Here is a 25,511-nt window from a genome sequence, read left to right as displayed (position 1 = left end):
TTTGTGGGGTGCAGTGAACAAAATCCTTTGTGGGGTGCAGTGAACACAATCTTTTTGGGGTGCAGTGAACAAAATCCTTTTTGGGGTGCAGTGAACAACATCCTTTTTGGGGTGCAGTGAACACAATCTTTTTGGGGTGCAGTGAACAAAATCCTTTGTGGGGTGCAGTGAACACAATCTTTTTGGGGTGGAGTGAACAACATCCTTTTTGGGGTGCAGTGAACAAAATCCTTTTTGGGGTGCAGTGAACAAAATCATTTTTGGGGTGCAGTGAACACAATCTTTTTGGGGTGCAGTGAACACAATCTTTGTGGGGTGCAGTGAACACAATCTTTTTGGGGTGGAGTGAACAACATCCTTTTTGGGGTGCAGTGAACAACATCCTTTTTGGGGTGCAGTGAACACAATCTTTTTGGGGTGCAGTGAACACAATCTTTGTGGGGTACAGTGAACAGAATCTTTGTGGGGTGCAGTGAACACAATCTTTGGGGGGTACAGTGAACACAATCTTTGTGAGGTGCAGTGAACACAATCTTTGTGGGGTGCAGTGAACACAATCATTGTGGGGTGCAGTGAACTCAATCTTTGTGGGGTACAGTGAACACAATCTCATACTTCTGAAGGTTTGAGGGTGCTGCCTGTTCCATACTCCCCCTACTCCTCATCTAGCCTTTTAGGGGTACAAACAATAGTAATTGGGGCCTAGTGTGGTTGTGTACGTGTGATATACATACACTTTTTTGGGATCATATTTTCTATTCCGCTATTTAATCAAAAACCTTTGGGGATCAGTTAAATTGGGGGATAGTCTGTGTTGGTACGTGTGAGAGAGATCCACCTTTCCAAGTTGTTGGGGTTCATCTCATACTTCTGAAGGTTTGAGGGTGCTGCCTGTTCCATACTCCCCCTACTCCTAGCCTTTTAGGGGTACAAACAATAGTAATTGGGGCCTAGTGTGGTTGTGTACGTGTGATATACATACACTTTTTTTGGATCATATTTTCTATTCCGCTATTTAATCAAAAACCTTTGGGGATCAGTTAAATTGGGGGATAGTCTGTGTTGGTACGTGTGAGAGAGATCCACCTTTCCAAGTTGTTGGGGTTCATCTCATACTTCTGAAGGTTTGAGGGTGCTGCCTGTTCCATACTCCCCCTACTCCTCATCTAGCCTTTTAGGGGTACAAACAATAGTAATTGGGGCCCAGTGTGGTTGTGTACGTGTGATATACATACACTTTTTTGGGATCATATTTTCTATTCCGCTATTTAATCAAAAACCTTTGGGGATCAGTTAAATTGGGGGATAGTCTGTGTCGGTACGTGTGAGAGAGATCCACCTTTCCAAGTTGTTGGGGTTCATCTCATACTTCTGAAGGTTTGAGGGTGCTGCCTGTTCCATACCCCCCCTACTCCTCATCTAGCCTTTTAGGGGTACAAACAATAGTAATTGGGGCCTAGTGTGGTTGTGTACGTGCGAGATACATACACTTTTTTTGATCATATTTCCTATTCCGCTATTCAATAAAAACCTTTGAGGATCAATTGAATTGCGGGATAGTCTGTGTCGGTACGTGTGAGAGAGATCCACCTTTCCAAGTTGTTGGGGTTCATCTCATACTTCTGAAGGTTTGAGGGTGCTGCCTGTTCCATACTCCCCCTACTCCTCATCTAGCCTTTTAGGGGTACAAACAATAGTAATTGGGGCCTAGTGTGGTTGTGTACGTGTGATATACATACACTTTTTTTGGATCATATTTTCTATTCCGCTATTTAATCAAAAACCTTTGGGGATCAGTTAAATTGGGGGATAGTCTGTGTTGGTACGTGTGAGAGAGATCCACCTTTCCAAGTTGTTGGGGTTCATCTCATACTTCTGAAGGTTTGAGGGTGCTGCCTGTTCCATACTCCCCCTACTCCTCATCTAGCCTTTTAGGGGTACAAACAATAGTAATTGGGGCCCAGTGTGGTTGTGTACGTGTGATATACATACACTTTTTTGGGATCATATTTTCTATTCCGCTATTTAATCAAAAACCTTTGGGGATCAGTTAAATTGGGGGATAGTCTGTGTCGGTACGTGTGAGAGAGATCCACCTTTCCAAGTTGTTGGGGTTCATCTCATACTTCTGAAGGTTTGAGGGTGCTGCCTGTTCCATACCCCCCCTACTCCTCATCTAGCCTTTTAGGGGTACAAACAATAGTAATTGGGGCCTAGTGTGGTTGTGTACGTGCGAGATACATACACTTTTTTTGATCATATTTCCTATTCCGCTATTCAGTAAAAACCTTTGAGGATCAATTGAATTGCGGGATAGTCTGTGTCGGTACGTGTGAGAGAGATCCACCTTTCCAAGTTGTTGGGGTTCATCTCATACTTCTGAAGGTTTGAGGGTGCTGCCTGTTCCATACTCCCCCTACTCCTCATCTAGCCTTTTAGGGGTACAAACAATAGTAATTGGGGCCTAGTGTGGTTGTGTACGTGTGATATACATACACTTTTTTTGGATCATATTTTCTATTCCGCTATTTAATCAAAAACCTTTGGGGATCAGTTAAATTGGGGGATAGTCTGTGTTGGTACGTGTGAGAGAGATCCACCTTTCCAAGTTGTTGGGGTTCATCTCATACTTCTGAAGGTTTGAGGGTGCTGCCTGTTCCATACTCCCCCTACTCCTCATCTAGCCTTTTAGGGGTACAAACAATAGTAATTGGGGCCCAGTGTGGTTGTGTACGTGTGATATACATACACTTTTTTGGGATCATATTTTCTATTCCGCTATTTAATCAAAAACCTTTGGGGATCAGTTAAATTGGGGGATAGTCTGTGTCGGTACGTGTGAGAGAGATCCACCTTTCCAAGTTGTTGGGGTTCATCTCATACTTCTGAAGGTTTGAGGGTGCTGCCTGTTCCATACTCCCCCTACTCCTAGCCTTTTAGGGGTACAAACAATAGTAATTGGGGCCCAGTGTGGTTGTGTACGTGTGATATACATACACTTTTTTTGGATCATATTTTCTATTCCGCTATTTAATTTAACTGGGCCTCCATGCGAGACCTGTGTGCCTTGTTGCGCTGTTTTGAGTACTCCACCAACATGGCCAGTGGCAATGACGCCGTTCTCAGCTTAACTATCCCACTTCTATGCCTCCTTGAAAAAACAATTCGGGCGATGATGGAAGAGGATGTGGCACAGGATGAGGAGGAGGAGGAGGATGAAGAGGTAACATTTCCAAGGCTTTCAGGGCAGTCATTCGCAAGGGGCTCCGAGGGTGGGTTCCTGCACACGCAAACGCCAGGGACGCAATTGTCCAGCAGGGGCACAGTTCTGGAGGATGAGGAGGATGAGGAGGAGGAGGAGCTGGAGGAGGAGATGGAACCATGTTCACAGCAGGGTGGCACCCAGGCCAGCTCATGGCCATCACTGGTGCGTGGCTGGGGGGATACAGAGGACACGGACGATACACCTCCCACAGAGGACAGCCTTTCGTTGCCTCTGGGCAGCCTGGCACACATGAGCGATTACATGCTGCAGTGTCTCCACAACGACCGCCGAGTTGCCCACATTCTAACTTGTGCTGATTACTGGGTGGCCACGCTGCTGGATCCCCGTTACAAGGACAACGTACCGTCCTTAATTCACTCACTGGAGCGCGATCGCAAGATGCGCGAGTACAAGCGCACGCTGGTAGACGCCATGCTGCTGGCATTCCCATCTGACAGCGGGGCCACAGTGGAAGCACAAGGCAGAGGAGGAGGAGGAGGAGGTCGCCAACGCAACCAGGGCACCGCCAGCACCTCAGAAGGCAGGGTTAGCATGGCCGAAATGTGGAAAAGCTTTGTCAGCACGCCACAACAAACAGCAGCACCAGCAGCTCAGATGGAACGTCTTAGCAGGAGGCAGCATTTTACCAACATGGTGGAGCAGTATGTGTGCACACGCCTACATGTAGTGAATGACGGGTCTGCCCCCTTCAACTTCTGGGTCTCCAAATTGGGCACATGGCTTGAGCTTGCCCTTTACGCCTTGGAGGTGCTGGCGTGCCCTGCAGCCAGTGTATTATCTGAACGGGTATTTAGCACGGCTGGGGGCGTTATAACAGACAAGCGCAGCCGCCTGTCCAGAGACAATGTGGACAAGCTCACGTTCATTAAAATGAACCAGGCATGGATCCCACGGGACTTTTCCGTACCTTATGCAGAATAGCAATGGATACCGACCTTACCCACCCATTGTTCCATTTTTGCTCTTTCTCACTCTTTTGGGGTGTACCCTCATTTAAAATTTTTGAAAAGAAGCAGTGTTGGCTACCTCGTCCTCCTCCTCAGGGCCAGATTAATGTAGGGGCTATTGGAGCTGCAGCTCCAGGCCCCTACCTTTTATATAGGCCCCGGGTTGGCCATATTCACTGTTACCGCTCTTCTGTCACTTGTAAACACAGAAGTCTGGCTTCTATGCTCGCTTCCCCAGGCAGCACCCTCAGAACCTCCCCACACAGCGTGAAGGCCGGACAAGGAGGGACAGTTGGCGATGCATGGATGTGTTTATGGGCTTCAGAGACAGCATCCCATGTTGAATTAGGCATGCATGGCTGCACCCTTCCTCCTCTGGGTGCATGGCAAGGCACGGCCCTTAAGGCCCTTCAAAATCCTCAGCACCAAGCCCATGATGCTGTTAATCCGGCCCTGGTCCTCCTCCACCGCCGCTTCCACCTACACCGCCCATAGGTGTGCGCAGCCTATTGCATTAAGGTGTGCACCCCAAAGTTGAAATACACATGCATGTGTTTGCCAGCAGGGAGAGTAATGTATCGGGGCCATGTACCTGTAGGCAAGGAGAAATAGAGCAGAGCAGGTCCCAGGGAGATCTTTCCCATCTCCTCACTGGCAATGCTATGTGCCCTAGGTGATTAGGGTGTGCCCAGGCACACCCAGCACACCCTGTGCGCACGCCTATGTCACCGCCACATCCACCACCACCTCAACCTCCCTCCTACTCCATATGGGCCTCGTCCTTCAGAGATGAAGAAGAACATTGTTTTATTTTTCTGTTTTTTTTTTGTTGTTTTAAGTTATTTCCCTATCCACATTTGTTTGCAGAGCACTTGCCATGCTCTTAATTACGTTTTGCTGCCATTTGCAGCACTCTAGCCCTTTCCTTTGGTGTTTTAGAGACATTTTAGTGCCTTAAAGTTCGGGTCCCCATTGATTTCAATGGGGTTCGGTGTCCGGGAAAAGTTCGGTAAAAGTCCGGGACACGGACCCGGACTTTTTTTTAAAGTTCGGCCGAACCCGTCGAACACGGACATCTAGGTGTTCGCTCAACCCTAGAATCAATATCTAGTTTTGCTACTAAGAAAAAGAAAATAAAAAGATCCAATATAATTATTTATTGGTATGAGTGCTATTGCCTACTGAATAATCCTGTCTAAAGAACACAATGTTTTTTTTATATAGCATTATTTCATCAGTATTACTACTAATTGTTTTTATTAATTTGTGGTCATTAAGCTACATGATAAACATGGAATCATTTTTTGAAGACGTCTGGACGACCACACTCCGATGCAAATCACATTTATTGGAATAAAAAAAAAATCCATACAGCGTTTCACACATTCACCAGTGCTTAGTCATAGCTACAGTGCACATAACTGAACCCAAGGTATATATAGATATAAAAGACCAAATAGTATACACAATCCCCCTGAGTCTAATCAGGTGCATTCCAAATGAACAGAGACCGGGGCTGCCAAAGCAATCAGGGATGATCAAATTAACTCCTAATATGGAGTTAATAGCACATCCTGAATCATTTCGCTATTTGCAAGCCCTATCTATATCTGTCTACATAAACATACAATTGTTACAAAATCATTATAGGATGTGTGTATCAAAAAGCCTCACAGCACATAAGGAGCAAAATACCAGAATCTACGTAAGCATATATGAAAACAATGTGAATATATACATGTTCTAAATAAAACAAATGTTCAAAAATAAAATGTGTGTTACCGTGCGTGTCTATCAGTACCATATATGAAAAACCCCCTCCCATTTAGCATTCTGATCTAAGTATTATTAGTAAACCACAAAGGATAATCTGAACAAATAAATGTATATTAAAGGGCCCATTGCTTACTCCAGAACTGGAGAAAGGTATAAGCACTAAAGCCCCGTACACACGTACTGATCGTCGGCCGAACGATCGGCCGTCTTTTGTCCAGGGCTGTCGTGTCTGTTGAAAACTGCAAAAGACTGCACACAAATTTTGTCGGCCAACAACAGCCGACTGCAGAAGTGATGTCATGTGATGGTTAACTTTCCTTGTCTTTTTTCTTTTCTGAGCATGCCCAGTCTTGCTAATCTGCTGTCTGTCGGCCGAAATCTGTACTGACTGGCGAACAATCGGCCGTTCTGGTGTTGGCCAACAAAAATTTTAATGCCTGCACACCCGATTCTGTTCGGCCGAAAATGCGCTGTCGGCTGTCGGAAGCATCATACTAACAAGCCGACAATCGGCCGATCGTTCGGCGGCCGAATATTTACGGCCGACAATCGCTACCTGTGTACGGGGCTTAAGGCATATCGCATGGAACACACATATAGAAAAAGATGGACTATTAAAGCAAGGAAATATCTTTCTATAAATATACAGTGCCTTGCGAAAGTATTCAGCCCCCTTGAACTTTGCGACCTTTTGCCACATTTCAGACTTCAAACATAAAGATATAAAACTGTAATTTTTTTGTGAAGAATCAACAAGTGGGACACAATCATGAAATGGAACGAAATGTATTGGATATTTCAAACTTTTTTAACAAATAAAAAACTGAAAAATTGAGCATGCAAAATTATTCAGCCCCCTTAAGTTAATACTTTGTAGCGCCACCTTTTGCTGCGGTTACAGCTGTAAGTCGCTTGGGGTATGTCTCTATCAGTTGTACACATCGAGAGACTGAGATTTTTGCCCATTCCTCCTTGCAAAACAGCTCAAGCTCAGTGAGGTTGGATGGAGAGTGTTTGTGAACAGCAGTTTTCAGTTCTTTCCACAGATTCTCGATTGGATTCAGGTCTGGACTTTGACTTGGCCATTCTAACACCTGGATATGTTTATTTGTGAACTATTCCATTGTAGATTTTGCTTTATGTTTTGGATCATTGTCTTGTTGGAAGAAAAATCTCCGTCCCAGTCTCAGGTTTTTTGCAGACTCCATCAGGTTTTCTTCCAGAATGGTCCTGTATTTGGCTCCATCCATCTTCCCATCAATTTTAACCATCTTCCCTGTCCCTGCTGAAGAAAAGCAGGCCCAAACCATGATGCTGCCACCACCATGTTTGACAGTGGGGATGGTGTGTTCAGGGTGATGAGCTGTGTTGCTTTGCATCGTTGCCAAAAAGTTCGATTTTGGTTTCATCTGACCAGAGCACCTTCTTCCACATGTTTGGTGTGTCTCCCAGATGGCTTGTGGCAAACTTTAAACTACACTTTTTATGGATATCTTTAAGTAATGGCTTTCTTCTTGCCACCCTACCATAAAGGCCAGATTTGTGCAGTGTACGACTGATTGTTGTCCTATGGACAGAGTCTCCCACCTCAGCTGTAGATCTCTGCAGTTCATCCAGAGTGGTCATGGGCCTCTTGGCTGCATCTCTGATCAGTCTTCTCCTTGTATGAGCTGAAAGTTTAGAGGGACGGCCAGGTCTTTGTAGATTTGCAGTGGTCTGATACTCCTTCCATTTCAATATTATCGCTTGCACAGTGCTCCTTGGGATGTTTAAAGCTTGGAAAAAAATTTTGTATCCAAATCCTGCCTGGTGTGTTCCTTGTTCTTCATGATGCTCTCTGCACTTTAAACGGACCTCTGAGACTATCACAGTGCAGGTGCATTTATACGGAGACTTGATTACACACAGGTGGATTCTATTTATCATAAATAGTAATTTCGGTCAACATTGGATCATTCAGAGATCCTCACTGAATTTCTGGAGAGAGTTTGATACACTGAAAGTAAAGGGGCTGAATAATTTTGCACGCCCAATTTTTCAGTTTTTTATTTGTTAACAAAGTTTAAAATATCCAATAAATTTCATTCCACTTCATGATTGTGTCCCACTTGTTGTTGATTCTTCACAAAAAATTACAGTTTTATATCTCTATGTTTGAAGCCTGAAATGTGGCTAAAGGTTGCAAAGTTCAAGGGGGAGCGAATACTTTGGCAAGGCACTGTATATATATACGGAAAAAATACGGAATTATGCATAGGATAGAAAGCCCGGCATGAATAAAGCAATACATCTCTAAAGGGGGACATATCCCAAAAAACTTTATCTCATAGAGCATTCACTATATCTTTTGTCACTCATTAACATGCATCATTAGACCACACCAGCTCGAGTATGCACATACATGCCACATATAAGAGATATCCAAAAATAATAAAAGTCAAAAGCAAAAGGCGAAATACAGGAGGTAAAGTACAAAAAATTAAATGAAATGCAAAGTATAAAAAAAATGTTATGCAAAAATGCAAAGTACAAAAAGAGTAAAAGAGAGATGTTAATGGGATCAGTTACCTATTCATAATAATGGGGAACATTACACTCAAAGTTTAGGACTGCTGGCCTTCTGATATTTAAACTAAAAATCCAGAACACTTCTCTCTTACACAGTAGTCTGAACTTGTCCCCTCCCTATGTTGGTGTATGAATTTTCTCAATGTCCTGAATTACCAAACTAGAAACATCTTTATTATGGTGCTCATTCCAGTGCTTGGCTACATTGGTGTTATGGTTTTTCTCTATGTCATACAGGTGGTAGTGCAATCTGTCACTTAGTCTACGCATCATCCTGCCCACATATTGGACATGGCACGACTCACATGTAATGACACAGACCACAAATCTGGTATTACAATTAATAAAGGAAGACATTTTAAACTCCTTAGCAGTTGTAGATGACTGAACAAAACCCCCCGTCTAATGTATGAGCAATATGAGCATCCACTCAAACCACATCTAAATGTACCTTTGAACTGTAACCAAAGATTCTGAGACTTATTGCTAGTGAAAAAACTAGGGGAAAGAACCCCACCAAGGGTAGGAGCTCTACGAGAAACCGTCTTAATGCCCCTAGACAAGATTTGAGCATAAACCAGGTCATTGTATAAAACAGGGAGATATCTAGGAACAGTATCTTTATGTTTATCAAATTCTGCACTAAAGGGAGTAGAGAAAACAGGGACATTAATTCTCTTATCCCTGTTCCTATTTAGAGACTTTTAATTTTACTGTTTTTATCCCATAGTAGGTTCTCCCGTGGGGTATTAACAGCGATCTTAATTGCTCTCTTTAATGTAGACTCAGGGTGGCCTCTCTCCTTAAACCTAAGGGTCACATCAGCAACTTCCTTATTGAAGTCTGTTTCCCTACTGCATAGGCGCCTGAGTCTCAGAAATTGACCCACAGGTATGCCTCGTATAGTGTCACTGGGATGACAGGGATCTGCTCGCAAAAGGATGTTACACGCCGATGGTTTTCTAAAGAAACTGAAAACTACTTTATTGCCCTCACCTATTAAGGTCACATCCACAAAATCAATAGTGTACCCTACTGACACTCTGCTTTTACAGCTTCCTTGCTGCTCAAGCCCACAGGTCCTCCCACCCAGATCACTGTGAAATCTCCAGGCTCCAGGTCCCCAACTGTACTGCAAATAAAACAATCCTCCTGGAGCCTCTCATCCTGCCTTGTTGACAATCCTGGGTGACATACCCCCTCACAGCTGACTGCACTGTCACAATTGATACACTATCAGAATGTCCAGTGAACCGTAGCTTGAGGTCATTGTTGTTCTTGTAGAATAACCATTCGTCCAGGTTATTTATATCCCGAGACCACAAACAGTAAGTCGTCAATGTAACGACAGTAAAATAAAGTGTCTGCTCGGCGGGGACAGCCTGATCCAAAGATGCAGGACCTCTCCCACCATCCCATATAGAGATTGGCAAGCGCAGAAAAAAAAACGAGCCCCCATAGAAGCCCAACATCCTTAAAGATAGCAGTCCCCGTTGAACATAAAAAAATGATGTGTCAACAAATATTGTAAGCCAAGCAAAATAAATTCCTGAAGGGCCTAACAACAAATGTACTTAATTTGTCTCCCCGACCTCTTAATAATTCGGAAGTCACCCTGCTATCTAAGGGTTTTTTAATTTTTGCCCAACCAGACGTTTTGATTTATTTGGAACACTTTTGGATTTGACAAAATTTGCTCAGACACTTACGTTAAAGAAATATTATTATGGTGAATCAGAGAATGGTGAAAGGAACTTGGAAGATTTGTCCCCTCCTTCTCCACAATTGTTTTCTGATGTTTGTGCTGTACAAGATGTGATTGAATTAGCTTATGAATTGTGTCCTTGGCCTTGGGACCCTATGGGTGGTCACAATATGGTTCCCTTCAAGTTCAGATCTGACTTATACCATCTGGGCTTATGGGGCAAGGATATAGATTTGTTCCAGAGACTTGTCGAGAAGGACTGACCCATCCGCAATTTTTCAGGCAGCCCGAATACTGATAATCTTACTGGCCCTGAGAGAATAACATTAAGGAACCGTAGTAGTAATGCGAGTATAGTAAGGGGGCTCTGTGGTGGTCCTTGATTCTGAAGCTTACAAATGTGAGGCTTTATGTCAGTTATCAGATACCAGTACCTATGCTAAACCTAGGGGTGACCCCGCACCATCATTTAAAAAGGAACTCTTCACTCTATTGGATAGAGCAATGGCAGAAGGGATCTTCAAACAAAAGGAGAGGGATATGTTTATCCTAGAGTTCCCTATCATGCCTGTGTTCTATCACCTTCCTAAGGTCCATAAGGGATTGGATTTCCTTATGGGTAAGCCTATTGTTGCGGGTATAGGGTCTCTTACTGAGCGACTTGGTGAATGGATTGATTATAAGTTACAGCCCCTAGTTTTAAGCTTGCCAGATTTCCTCAGAGACACTAAGCAGCTTTTGGAAAAACTGAGGGATTTTGAGTGGAATGAAAAATGCAGAAGGATCACCTGTGATGTTACGAGTCTTTACTCGTCTATCCCCTATAATCTAGGCCTTCAGGCAGTAGCTTATTTACTTAAAAGATCGGGTGAGTATTCCCTGGTCCTTCAGGAATTTATTTTGCTTGGCTTACAGCATTTGTTGACACATATTTTTTTTATGGTCAATGGGGACTGCTATCTTCAGAGATGTGGGGCTTCTATCTTCTATGGGGGCTAATTTTTATCCCTCACTTGCCAGCCACGCAGACACTTTGTTTTACTGTCGTTACATTGACTACTTACTGTTTGTGGTCTCTGAGGACATAGTTAACCTGGATGACTGGTAATGCAGTAGGGATACAGACTTCAATAAGGAAATGGTGATATGACCCTTAGATTTAGGGAGAGAGGCTACTTTGAGTCTACATTAAAGAGAACAATTAAGATTGCTGTCAATACCCCCCGGGAGAACCTACTGAGGGATAAAAACAGTAAGTCACAATCTAAATAGTAACAGGGATAAGCGATTCATTGTCCCTGTTTTCTCTACTCCCTTTAGTGCGGATTTTGATAAAATTAAAGATACTGTTCCTAGATATCTCCCTGTATTATACAATGACCTAGTTTATCCTCAAATCTTGTCTAGGGGCATTAAGACGGTTTCTCATGGAGCTCCTACCCTTGGTGGGGTTCTTTCCCCCAGTTTGTTCACAAGCAATAGGTCTTGGAATCATTGGTTACAGTTTAAAGGTACATTTAGATGTGGTTTGAGTGGATGCTCATATTGCTCATACATTAGACAGTGGGGGGTTTGTTCAATCATCTACAACTGGTAAGGAGTTTAAAATTTCTTCCTTTATTATTGTATTATCAGATTTTTTGGTCTATGTCATTACATGTGAGTCATGCCATGTCCAATATGTGGGCAGGATGATGCCTAGACTAAGGGACTGATTGCACTACCACCTGTATGACATAGAGAAAAAAAACATAACACCAATGTAGCCAAGCACTGGAATGAGCACCATAATAAAGATGTTTCTAGTTTTGTAATTCAGGGCAATGAAAAAATTTAGATACGAGCAAGGGGAGGGGACAAGTTCAGGCTACTGTGTAAGAGAGAAGTGTTCTGGATTTTTAGTTTAAATATCAGAAGGCCAGCAGGTCTAAACTTTGAGTAGGATGTTTCCAATTTTCATGAATCGGTAACCGATTCCATGAGTACTGTACCTTTCTTTTAATTTATTTTGCTTTTTGTACTTTACTTACTTTTAGCTTTTGACTTTTAGTATTTTGGGGTATCTCTTCTATGTGGTATGTATGTGCATACTTGAGCTGGTGCGGTCTAATGATGCATTCTAATGAGGGACATAAGATATATACCACCTACACCAGGTGAGGGCTCTGTGAGTTAAAGTGTTGTTTTTTGAGATATTTCCCCCTTTAGAGATGTATTGCTCTATACACGCCGGTCTTTCTAGCCTATGCATAATTCCGTATTTTGTGTATATATATATATATATATATATATATATATATATATATATATATATATACATATATTTATAGAAAGATATGTCCTTGCTTTAATAGTCCATCTTTTTCTATATGTGTGTTCCATGCGATATGCCTTAGTACTTGGGTATACCTATCTCCAGTTCTGGAGTAAGCAATGGGCCCTTTAATATACATTTATTTGTTCCGATTATCCTTTGTGGTTTGCTAATAATACTTAGATCAGAATGCTAAATGGGAGGTGTTTTCATAGATGGTACTGATAGGCATGCATGGTGACAGACATTTTATTTTTGAACATTTGTTTTATTTAGAACATGTATATATTCACATTGTTTTCATATATGCTTATGTAGATTCTGTTATTTTGCTTTTTGATACATATATCATAACGATTTTGTAACAATTGTATGTTTGTGTAGACAGATATAGATAGTACTTGCAAATATCAAAATGATTTAGGATGTGCTATTAACTCCATATCAGGGGTTAATTTGATCATCCCTGATTGCTTTGGCAGCCCCGGTCTCTGTTCAATTGGAGTGCACCTGATTTGACTTGTGTATACTATTTGGTCTTTTATATCTATATATGCCTTGGATTCAGTTATGTGCACTGTAAATATGATAAGAACTAGTGAAGATGTGAAATGCGTCAGCTGTTTTTGTTCCTGTACCTCTATGATGCTGTATGGATTTTCTTTACTCCAACAAAAGTGAGTCGCATCGGAGTGTGGCCGTATAGATGTCTTCATTTTCTTATGCTATGCATGCAGAGCCAGCACCCTTTCGCTGTGCCTAACAAGGTTCACCTTGAGCAGCATCTCTTCATTGAATCATTTTTACATGATTTCATATGGATCTCTTTTATGTGCATATAACAATTAATAATTTAATACCTATGTAAAAGCAAAGGTAGAATAAAAAATACACATTGCAAGTATAGCAAATGCAAATATAAGGTAAACACTTTATTTATTAAACAAATTGCTGTTTGTGGTATATCCAGGCTGCATCAGAAACAGGTGCATCGGTGTATATCACCATCACACAAAAAGGGATCTTATGACAATATGCTCCAGTATGTTGGCTTACAGAGAAATTGTCTGTATTCCAGAAAAACAATTGCCATGTACCTCACCTTATAACAAACTTAAAAACAATCAATAGTTATAAAGCCCAGCACACACGGGACGATTGTCGGGGTGGCATTGGCTGGTTCAATAGAAACCAGATGAGATTTGGCCCGTGTGTATTGCAGCAGGTGGGACAGAAGCTGGCTTCTGTCAACGGAGCATGACCAAAAAAGGTCTGCCGATCAGCTCCCAATCAGCCCATTCAGCCAATGGCTGAGGGTGCTGAATGGAGTGTTCTGGCGGGGGGGCTTTCCCCCTGTCAGAACACAAATGTACAGCAATAGGGATTGCTGTACCTACATTGGATTATACAGGCAAGGGGCAGGGCCACCCGCTTACGTCACCCGGTGGCACCGCTCCTTGCCTATAAAAGAGCTGTCAAAGCTGAAGAACGGCATACGGCAGGACGCCTCAGAAGAGGAGAAGCATTTTTGAAATTTTTTCTATTTTTTAGGTCAGCGGGCATTGTAATGGAGGATGGATTTACATTGAGGGACACTATTTTTTTTTTTCTTTTTAATAAAGGACTTGTCAAAAACTGTGTTCTGTGGTTTTTCCTTTTTTACACTTTTTGGTCAATGGGTAGTGGTACAATGTACCCGATACCCATTCACATGGGGGGGGCAGGATCTGGGGGCCCCCTTGTTACAGGAGGCTTCCAGATTCCGATAAGACCCCCACCCGCAAACCCCCACAACCACAGTCCAGGGTTGTCAGGAAGAGGCCCTTGTCCCCATCAACATGGGGACAAGGTGCTTTGGGGGCCCCCCAAAGCACCCTCCCCAAGTTGAGGCCAAGCGGCCTGGTATGGTTTATGAAGGGGGGCCGCATGCTCATCACCCCCTTTTCCGGCCTACCAAGCTGCATGCTCGGTATGAATTTTAGGGGGGACCTCACACCTATTTTTTTTTTTAATTTTAGCGTGGAGTTTCCCTTAAAATCTGTACCAGACCCAAAGGGTCTTCTATGGATTTTGGGGGGGTGACATCATGTTTTTTTTTTTTTAATTGGGCCTGGAGTTCCCCTTAAAATCTATACCAGACCCAAAGGGCCTGGTATAGATTTTGGGGGGACCCCATGCCATTTTGTTTTTTTAATTCTGTCATAGGGTTCCCCTTAACCACTTAAATACAGGCACTTTCATCCTCTTCCTGCCTAGACCAATTTTCAGCTTTCAGTGCTCATTGGCATCTATGGGAAATATTGGTCAGCTTGGCATGGCACTGCTCTCCGTCTTTAGCATTGGTGTCTATGGGAAATATTGGTAAGCTTGGCATGGCATTGCTCTCTGTCTTTAACATTGGGCTCTATGGGAAATATTGTCAGCTTGGCATGGCACTGTTCTCCATCTTTAACATTGGTGTTTATGGGAAATTTTGGACAGCTTGGCATAGCACTGCTCCTTGTCTTTAACATTAGCATCTATAGGAAATATTGGCTAGCTTGGCATGGCACAGCTCGCAAACTATATGTGACAGGGACACAAAACTTGGAGAGCACTGAGAGGAGACCCAAAACTACAACATATCCATACATTTTAAAAGTGCGGTATAACCTGAACACTACACTGACTGCACTAAACTAACTCAACTCACTATCCACTACCTGCCTAATCTCTATTTCACACACTACAAACGGCTGCCATGTAAGCAACAGCCTTATATAGTGGAGGGGCGTGGACTTAGACCCTGAGCCATAATTGCCCCCTGCCTTTGGCCAATCATGGCTCTGACAGGACATTGTGCTGTGATTGGCCAAAGCATACAGGTCAGGTGCATGATTTGGCCAATCATCAACAATCAATGCACTGCAACAGCACAGTGCATTATGGGGCGCTCATCGGCGGGCAAACTTCCTGCCGAGCGCCCCATTTGTTCGTGTGTTCAGCAAACATATGAACAGCTGACTTGAACATAAAGCCCATCCCTAGTGTATAGTTTATGGCACACTCAAAGTCCCTCATCTCACTCCACACAGATATAGTCAGTGTGAACAGTTGAGATTTTATTTTTGTATTTTCACTTTTGGGATGGTACCATTTTACAATTTCATTGGAAACTCCACCCACATGAACATTATTAAATGTAGGATATAAGCAAGAGATCGCCAGGGCAGGGAGGATGTCACAGATTTCTGTGTTGAGGCGGACAGGGAAGGGTGTTTGGTTAAAATTCCTGAACATGTCCTTTAACCTTCACTGTACTGTAACAGAAATAGTAAGGTGTGGAATATTAGATTTTAAAAGCAGAAACATAGTATATGAAAAAAGTGAAGATTTGGTTGCTGGAAAAGACCACATTCCTACAAAAAGTCATTTTGCAAAGTTTAAAAGACGTAAAAGCATAGTTGTCTTTTAATTTCAGACCATGCTACGTTTGCTTGAAAATATTCTACTAAGGGCTGGTTCACACCACAAATTCTGCATTCTGGAAAGGTTTCTGCATGCGTGTTTTTTTATGCATTTTTGATGTGTTCTGGTGCGTTCCCCCCCCCTTTTTTCTTCTTCTCAATTGAGGGCAATTAAGGACATGTGCGTTCTGGTGCATTTTTTATGCATTTTGCCACATTCCAGATGTGTTCGATACAGAAAAAAGGCAACAAGGCAACATGTTCTACTTTTGTTGACTGCACTGTAACACACTGCACTGGTGTGTAATAGGGCCATTGAAACCCATTTTAAACACTGTCCATGCGTTTCTGTTGCAGAATAAAAACACAATGGACTGCATCAGGTGTAAACCAGCCCTTAAAGTGTTACTAAACCCAAGAGACTGAATTTACTTTATCTTGTCTCCCACAGTATACAGAACATGGAAATGCAATTAGTTTAGTAAATATAAACTGCTAAATACATTTTCTCATCAGCAGTATATAGCAGCCTTGTGACTTCTATCAGTGTCTAGTTAAAGTTTGTAGGAGGAGTTTTCATTCCCCTATGACTGCCCTATGAGGCTGCAGGACCCCTGACCCTATGTCTGGACAGTGCTGATTGGCCCTGAGCTGATCGCATGCACCCTCCCAAAAATGGAAATAAACTCTCTATCAATACACACCAACCTGAGTATGTGCAGAGTGCCCCCAAGGCTCTGTTCTATCAGCAGATTGATTGGGGACGGTAAAGAAAGGGGGAGGATCAGAAAAGACAGGATCAAACAGCCTTTTTACAAAAAGCAGAGGATTAACCCCTTAGATTCCACAGTGAGTATAACAAGCACGCTTTACTGCATATACAGACTGATTTTACTGTTGTGGGTTTAGTAACACTTCAATCATGTAAGTTTAAGGATTACATGCCACCTAATTAAATGCATTCTGTACAAAGTACATTTTACTTCAAGTAGTGTAATTCTAGTCTTCGCTTTCAGGAAGAGACAATTCAGCGTGCTCGAGAGGATGAAGAAAAACGTAAAGAAATCACAAATCATTTCCAGATAACGCTGGCAGATATCCAGAGCCAGATAGAGCAGCAAAGTGAGCGCAACAATAAACTGTGCAAGGAAAATGCTGAGCTAGCAGAGAAGCTCAAGAGCATTGTCAGCCAATATGAAGGCAGAGAAGAGGTAAGCTACCACAGCTGTTCAAGATGTCACTCTTTCTCAAAAGCAAACAAACCGTTAATGAGAGCTAATAAAATACTTTACAGCCGACAGGATTTTATACTGATAGCGTCGGATTTATGACCTCAGCAGGTGCACATTTAGCTTGTGTCTAACAATACTTACTTTGTAAATGATTCCCGCATTAAAAGTATTAAATTATTTTAAAGGCTCTCAAGGTTTGATTTCCTACAGACTTGTTCTTTTTATATTAATATTGTAGTATTTTTCCCAACAGAAGTATCGTTTTTTGAGTGTTTTGTATATTACAATATTTTGCTTTTTCTCTTTACCAGTTATTTTTTATGTTTTGCAGTAGATGTTGCTTTTTAAAACTTTCTTAAAAACCAATGGTTAGTATAGACCAGTAATGGTGAACCTTGGCACCCCAGTTGTTTTGGGACTACATTTCCCATGACGCTCCTGTACTCTGCAGTGTAGTTGAGCATCATGGGAAATGTAGTTCCAAAACATCTAGGGTACCAAGGTTTGCCATCACTGGTATAGACTAATCATTCATAACTCTATTGGAAAGGACAAGGGGTGTGGCGCTGCCAAGGTGGTTGGTGAATGGATATAATAAATGTGTAAAAAATTTTAAAAATTTTAAAAATGTCAAGAGACAGCTGAAAGGTAACAATAGAAACATAGAAACATAGAATGTGTCGGCAGATAAGAACCATTTGGCCCATCTAGTCTGCCCAATATATCTGAATCCTATGAATAGTCCCTGGCCCTATCTTATATGAAGGATAGCCTTATGCCTATCCCATGCATGCTTAAACTCCTTCACTGTATTTGCAGCTACCACTTCTGCAGGAAGGTTATTCCATGCATCCACTACTCTCTCAGTAAAGTAATACTTCCTCATATTACTTTTAAACCTTTGCCCCTCTAATTTAAAACTGTGTCCTCTTGTGGTAGTTTTTCTTCTTTTAAATATGCTCTCCTCCTTTACCGAGTTGATTCCCTTTATGTATTTAAAAGTTTCTATCATATCCCCTCTGTCTCTTCTTTCTTCCAAGCTATACATGTTAAGGTCCTTTAACCTTTCCTGGTAAGTTTTTTCCTGCAATCCATGTACTAGTTTAGTAGCTCTTCTCTGAACTCTCTCTAGAGTATCTATATCCTTCTGGAGATATGGCCTCCAGTACTGCGCACAATACTCCAAGTGAGGTCTCACCAGTGTTCTGTACGGCGGCATAAGCACTTCTCTCTTTCTACTGCTTATACCTCTCCCTATACATCCAAGCATTCTGCTGGCATTTCGTGCTGCTCTATTACATTGTCTTCCCACCTTTAAGTCTTCTGAAATAATTACTCCTAAATCCCTTTCCTCAGATACTGAGGTCAGGACTGTGTCAAATATTCTATATTCTGCCCTTGGGTTTTTACATCCCAGGTGCATTATCTTGCACTTATCCACATTAAATTTCAGTTGCCAGAGTTCTGACCATTCTTCTAGTTTTCCTAAATCCTTTTCCATTTGGCGTTTCCCTCCAGGAACATCAACCCTGTTACATATCTTTGTGTCATCAGCAAAAAGACAAACCTTACCATCGATATGCCACTGATGGTAAAACTCCAGTAAAAATGGTAAATTAAATTAGTGTTGTATAGAAAAGGCAAAAACACATAAAATAGATAATAAAAGGTAAAGTTCAACTGATATTGGTGCAAAAAAGCATATAGTATACAAAACAACTAGCCAAAGGTGAGTGGCCGGTATTTAAGGAGTGTAGACCAACCTGGTGGGAATCAGTGATGGAGAACACTAGATAGGTCTAACAGATGGGTGCAGGATGTAATCATAAATACACAACTCAAATAATAAATAAAATCAAGTGGTCACTGATTGATCTTCAAAATATATAGATAAAGTGGCAGTGCATCCAGATAGTGTGCAAAAACAATATGGTGACTAGATATAAATAGTATCAACAGTCCATATATATCATGCAGCACAATTAGTAAATCCTTAAGTGATGGTGACAGTGGCAACCCTGTGGTGGGTATAATGGTGGGGTGCTCGTGATCCCTGGGGTAAGTAGCACACTCACCAGAAATACCCACCCCACACAGAGGTATAGGGCGGGTATAAATAGGTATATTCCTCTGGTGGGTCCTGGGTCCCTTTGGGGGTCTCGGCCTGGCAATCCCGAATGGGTATCCTTGGGGCCTCACTAGATTCCCATGGGAGGGGATAGGGGTATCCTGAACGGTCTCCCAATCCTGGGTGTAAAGGTCCTCTTAGGGGTCCTACTCCGAGTTCTCCTTGGGGTCTTTAGAGCATTGGGGTAAGTGGTACACTCATGGGAGATGAAAGAGGGGTAACAATCGTGTGATACCGTTTTGTAAAGGATTTATTATAGCAATAAAACAGGTACTCACATGGTAAACAAACATAAATCGCAAAGTGGTTGGAACGCAATGCATTCCTTCTGGAGCCGGAACCGGAAATGATGTGATGGTGCTGTATGCGTTTCGTCATAGACGTCCTTAGCAGCGTCCATAACTTTATGACCACCCATTTAACATTAAGTAGGTCCCCTTTTACAGTCAAAACATTCCTGACCCATTGTGGCATGGATGCCTGTAGACCTCCAAAGGCATGATGTTGTATCTGGCACCACGCCATCAGTAGCAGATCCTTTAGTGCCGGTTCACATTTGTGCGATGCGGGAACGCTGTGAATATACAGCATGTTCCCGCATTGCATCCGCACCCCTGGCAGTTCACACTGCCATATGCGATACGCTGGGGGTGTCAATTAAATGTTAATGACACCCCCAGATCGGATCGCATATCGCAGTGCGATCTGAAAGTTCGCACAGAATTGGATCTCACTAGTGTGAACCACCATGCGATCCAATTCTGCTGCGGACAAAAAAAGGGTCCTGTGCATCTTTTAGTGCAATTGCGGTGCGAATTCAGCCATACAAACTGTATGGCTGAATTTGCACCGCACAGAGATCGCATGTGATTTTAGGAGCAGTGCGCTCCGAATTACATGTGATCTCTGTGATCACACAAATGTGAACCGGCACTTAGGTCCTGTAAGTTGGGAGGTTGGGCCTCCATGGATCAAACTTTTTTTAGCACATCGATTTTATTGAGACCTAGAGAATTCAACAAACTCGTTGTTGTGTTCCTCAAATCATTCTTGAACCATTTTTTGCAGTGAGGCAGGGCACATTATCTTGCTGAAAGAGGCCACTGCTATCAGGGAACACCATTTCCATGAATGGATGCTCTTGGTCAGCAACAATATTTATGTAGGGGGTATGGGTGACATCTACATGTATGGCAGGACCCAAAGTTTCCCAACAAAACATTGCTCAAAACTTTACACTGCCTCTGCCAACTTGCCTTGTCTTATACTGCATCCTGGTGCCATCTCTTAACCAGATAAACGACGCACACACACCTGGCCATCCACATGGTGTAAAAGAAATGCGATTCATCAAACCAGGCCACCTTCTTCCTTTGCTCCGTGGTCCAGTTCTGATGCTCACATGCCCATTGAAGGTGCATTTGGTTGTGGACACAGGTTAGCATATGCACCCTGACCAGTCTGCAGCTACGCAGCCCCATACACAACAAACTGCAATGCCCAATTATTCTGCTTTCAACACATCAACTTCAAGGAGAAAATGTTTACTTGCTGCCTAATATATTCCACTGACTTCAGATGCCTTTTTAACAAGACAATTAATGGTATTCACTTAAAGCGGAGTTCCACCCAAAAGTGGAACTTCCGCTCATTTGCTTCCTGCCCCCCCCCCTCCGGTGTCACATTTGGCACCTTTCAGGGGGGAGGGGGGAAGGGTACCTGTTTTTGACAGGTACCCTTCCCCACTTCTGGGAGACGGCGCCGTGGCGCTGTCCCTCTGAGGTTTGGTCCCCTCCTCCTTCCCCCGCGGCCGAGCCGATCCGAATGCGCAAGTGCGCTTCATGAATGTGCATTAGGGACCCACCCGTGGAGCCGCAAGGCTTCCCTGCCGGGTTCCTTCACCGGCAATGGCGGCGGCAGCACCTGACAGCTGATGGAAACATCGGCTGGGGTGCCGACATCGCTAGACTCCAGGACAGGTAAGTGTCCTAATATTAAAAGTCAGCAGCTACAGTATGTGTGGCTGATGACTTTCAATTTTTGGAGGGGGAGGCTGGAACACCGCTTTAATCTGCCAGTAGTCATAAAGTTATAGGTAATTAGTGTATGTTTCTTTAGAGTGAAAAAAATGTTATAAGGTATTCTTTAATACAAACTAAATCATGATATCACACAATAGCCAGTGTTTCATTAAGCAATCTATATATGGATTTAGTTTTGCTAAAAACAAGCAATAATATTGTTATTTTTAGAAATGAACACTTGTTATTAACTTTTTATAAAACTTAACCTCCCAAACAAAATCTAACTCAAAAAATTTAATTTCTTCTTTTTAAATGTGTGTCTTCTCTCGTATGTAGAGTCAAGAGCGCTGTTACCTAAATACACAAATGTGAAGCATACCACCTGCAATAATCAGTACTCTAAGAGCCGGTTCACACTGGGGCGACCTGTCAGGCGACCTGTTCGCCGTAGGTCGCCTACCATAGAGAAGCTGTGGACCCATTCTAATAGGAGTGACACAAGTCGCTCCGACTTAGAAAAAGGGTCCGGAGCTTCTTTGGGGCGACCCGGAGCGACCTGCATAGACTTCAATGTTATGAAGTCCGTGCCGGCCGCTCCGAGGTCGCGGTGCGAGCAGCGCACCGCGACTTGTGAGGTCGCCCCGGCAAGTCGGATCGCTCTAATGTGAACCGGCTCTTAATCCTCTCTTGACAAACATTCCGACAAAATGTTTAAAAACAGTACAAGAAATAATCCAAATATCCCAGAAATCTGAAATTAAAGAAAACCCATAACTGAAAAAAAGAGAAAAACAGAGGGGAAAAAAAGAAACATTATTAATACCGAATCAGCGTTAATTTGGGAGCAAATTTCAATTTAGTTTTAGTTATATTCTTTTGACTTAAATGCCATTTTAGTTTTAGTCATATTTTAGTCTTTTGAATAAAATGCTATTTTAGTCATATTTTAGTCATCTGAATTGTTTTAGTTTTAGTCATATTTTAGTCATAGTTTAATCTCCAGTACATTTTAGTCAACTACAAATAGGTTTAGGTTAATTGTAATGCATTATTTAAACATTTCTCTAGAATTTCCAAACAAATTGATATACTCCTGGAGTAAAAATCTAATATGTAATTATTTATGGTATTAAGGTTTGAACTCGCACTACAGACACAGATTTTGCCATTGTGATATATAACGTCTTTAAAAATAAAATCGAGTTTCATAAACAAACATTTGACAAACAGAAGTGCAACTTTAAAATACAAAAAACACAAAAAAATGTAAACTGTATTGGCTGTAATGTCATTGCACATATTACCTGAATATATTACCAACATTAATTATTAGGAAAAAAATATAAGCAAAGCATTTTTCCTAATTTCTCTCTTTCAGCAGCTTAGTAGATGCCTCTTACTTATACTTATGCGGTGGTGCAATACATGTTTAAACTTTATTGTGCTATTATTACAGGCTCTAGATGGAACTGTGTTGCCGATTTAGAAATGGCCAGCAGAGGAGTGTTCATTTTTATGTTAATTTTCAATTTAAATGTAGTTATAGTCTTATGACTAAAATGCTGTTTTAGTTTTAGTTGTATTTTAGTCAACTAAAATTGTGTTCATTTCGTCGATGAAAACATATTAGTCGACGAAATTAGCACTGTACGGAATATATGATTAATTAAAAAAAATCACCAATCAAACCACATCTGTACATAATGTGAGCACAAGCCTCACCAAATGGCAGATCAAGAACAGATAAAAAACATATTTTCAAAATTGATCCAAAACACAATCCATGCAGGAGGAGGTTGCCGTCACTGGTTATTCATACAAGTGGGTGACATTCCATTCATGGCTCAATCCACCCGGTATCCATCTGGATTAAATCATGAATGGGATATCACCAACGTTTATGAATAGTCGTGGGGGTGACCTGGGGTTGCTGCCTCATCCCTTAAAACAGGACACCCAATAATTACACAGGTTCTGTGGCTGATTAGGGTGGTAATTAAACTCAGAAAAAAGGGGTTTGGTGCAACCAAAAAACCGCGCAAGTGGTTCAACCGTGTATATATATAATCAATGAATATAAACATAAAAATTATGTGAATATATATATTAATATAATATAGATATTAATAAATATTTAATAAATATTAATTTAAAGGAATTGCTTCCTTGTAGTGAACGGCAACAAAAAAAGCAAGGTGCTGAATAATTGTTTAAAAGAAGGGTAGTGTCGCGCTCAAACATAAAAGTGCTTGTGCAGATAATTAAACCTTAATTCAAAAATTCATGATTGGTGACAATCAAAAAATCAATCAATCTGTGCTCAACATTATAAAGTGCAAACAGTCCATATGCAGCATCAAACAGTCCACATCTCTTTGGTGTCACACAAATTAGCAGAGACTTGATGTTAGTGCAGATTAACCTTCACCTCCACACTTCACCCAGTGATCTAGTAAGGTACTCCTTACCGGAAATATATGACCCCTTAATTATAGGGGGTCACATAGGCAATATCTCCACTCAGTACACACGATCCTCAGCTCCTCTGTTACACAGTGGGTAATCCAGCATCAAGCCCTTATAGCATAGCTCGGATCAGGTGACAAACATGGGTGGAACAAAAAGAGACTCTCATGGTGCAGTACATCTAAACATATCGCTTTATTTAAAAAGTATTGCACTTACTCGAATCACCATAAAACAATCGCCTTTCTCATAAAAAACATTCAGCGGGGGTTGTGAGCACTGCCGATCGCACAGCGCTCCTCTAACCCGGAAATGGCTACGGTCTCACGTTTCCCTTCCCGACGTACGTTTCGTCAGTACGACCTGACGTCATCAGGGGATCATGTGACCGTATGTTTACTTCTCTTTTTTATTGAGAGTAAACCGCTTGGCATCCAATCAGAAACTCCTTAGTTTGTAACTCCACCCACATGACTCGGATCAGAATCATTAAGGGAGCCTGCTTAGAACAAAAAGGATTATATCATAATATTGCAGCATTAACGCCGCAATTTTTTCTTTTTAATATATACCCAATGCAAAATTGCTTAGTTTAAAACTTTGGACCGCAACTGTGCTTACTGGGTTTTTGGTGGAATGCCTCGCGTTACATTATTAAAATTCCATCAATAGCGGTATTAATACAAATGCATACACCTAGTAAATTCATTAACCATTTTAGTACTAAATAAATTAAAACAACATGTTATAAATTAATTGAATGGATTTAAATCACAAATTTGCATATACTGTCAACATTAATTCAATTTTATTATTGTTGGGGACAAGTTAAAATTAATTTTAATTTTGATTAAAAGATTAAAATTTAAAGTTTAAAAAATTAAAAAATTAATTATTAAAAATTAGATATAAAGCAATTCAAATCTATCTCAATGTTCATACCTAAAGGTTGCAATGTGTTCATTTTATATATCCATTGGGTTTCATTAATGGATATTTTTTGAGTCATGTTTCCTCCTCTCCAATGGTTTATTACTCTGTCAATACCACAAAAAGTCATTTTTGAGGGATCCTTATTGTGGTACAGGCGAAAATGATTGGAGAGGCTATGTTTTGGAAATCCCTTCCTCACGTTTTTAACGTGTTCGTTAATACGCACCGATAATTGTCTTGTGGTCCTTCCAATATACTGGAGGCCACAAGGACAAGTTATCAGGTATGTAACGTGGGTGGACCTACATGAAATGAATTTTTTGATATTGAATTGCTGACCGGTAACATTAGATTGGAAGGTGGTGGTTTTCCTTGGATTTTTCTTTGTTTTCTTACACGCATTGCACCTCCCACAACGAAAAAAACCATTCACATCTAAAAAAGTTGGTTTATTGGTGGGCGGATCTGGTATATTTGGAGCAATGCTGTGTCTAAGATTAGGGGCTTTTCGATAAATGAAAATCGTTTTTTCCAGTAATATTTTGTTCAAGGTCTTATCTTTTTTCAAAATTGGCCAATGTTTTCTCATAATGGCTTCAACTTTTTTATAATCTCTGTTAAAGTTGGTTAGGAACGCTGTTTCTCCATTGCTGTTCTTATTCTTCTTTTTCGTTTTCAGCAGATCT

General features: G+C 41.6%; 1 protein-coding gene across 1 annotated transcript in view; it reads left to right on the top strand.

Moving 5' to 3' along the window:
* Positions 1-25,511, top strand: part of TXLNB (taxilin beta) — a 148,102-nt gene that overhangs the window by 24,322 nt on the left and 98,269 nt on the right. The window contains exon 4 of the mRNA XM_082249934.1: positions 17,059-17,253. Coding sequence (XP_082106060.1) covers positions 17,059-17,253 — 195 coding nt within the window. The remainder of the gene's footprint in view (positions 1-17,058; positions 17,254-25,511) is intronic.

The sequence above is a fragment of the Pelophylax lessonae genome (genome assembly GCF_965119305.1).
Source record: "Pelophylax lessonae genome assembly, chromosome: 3".
Classification (NCBI taxonomy): Eukaryota; Metazoa; Chordata; class Amphibia; order Anura; family Ranidae; genus Pelophylax; species Pelophylax lessonae.
Note: the sequence above shows the minus strand (reverse complement) of the source record. Positions and strands in the feature narration are given on the sequence as shown.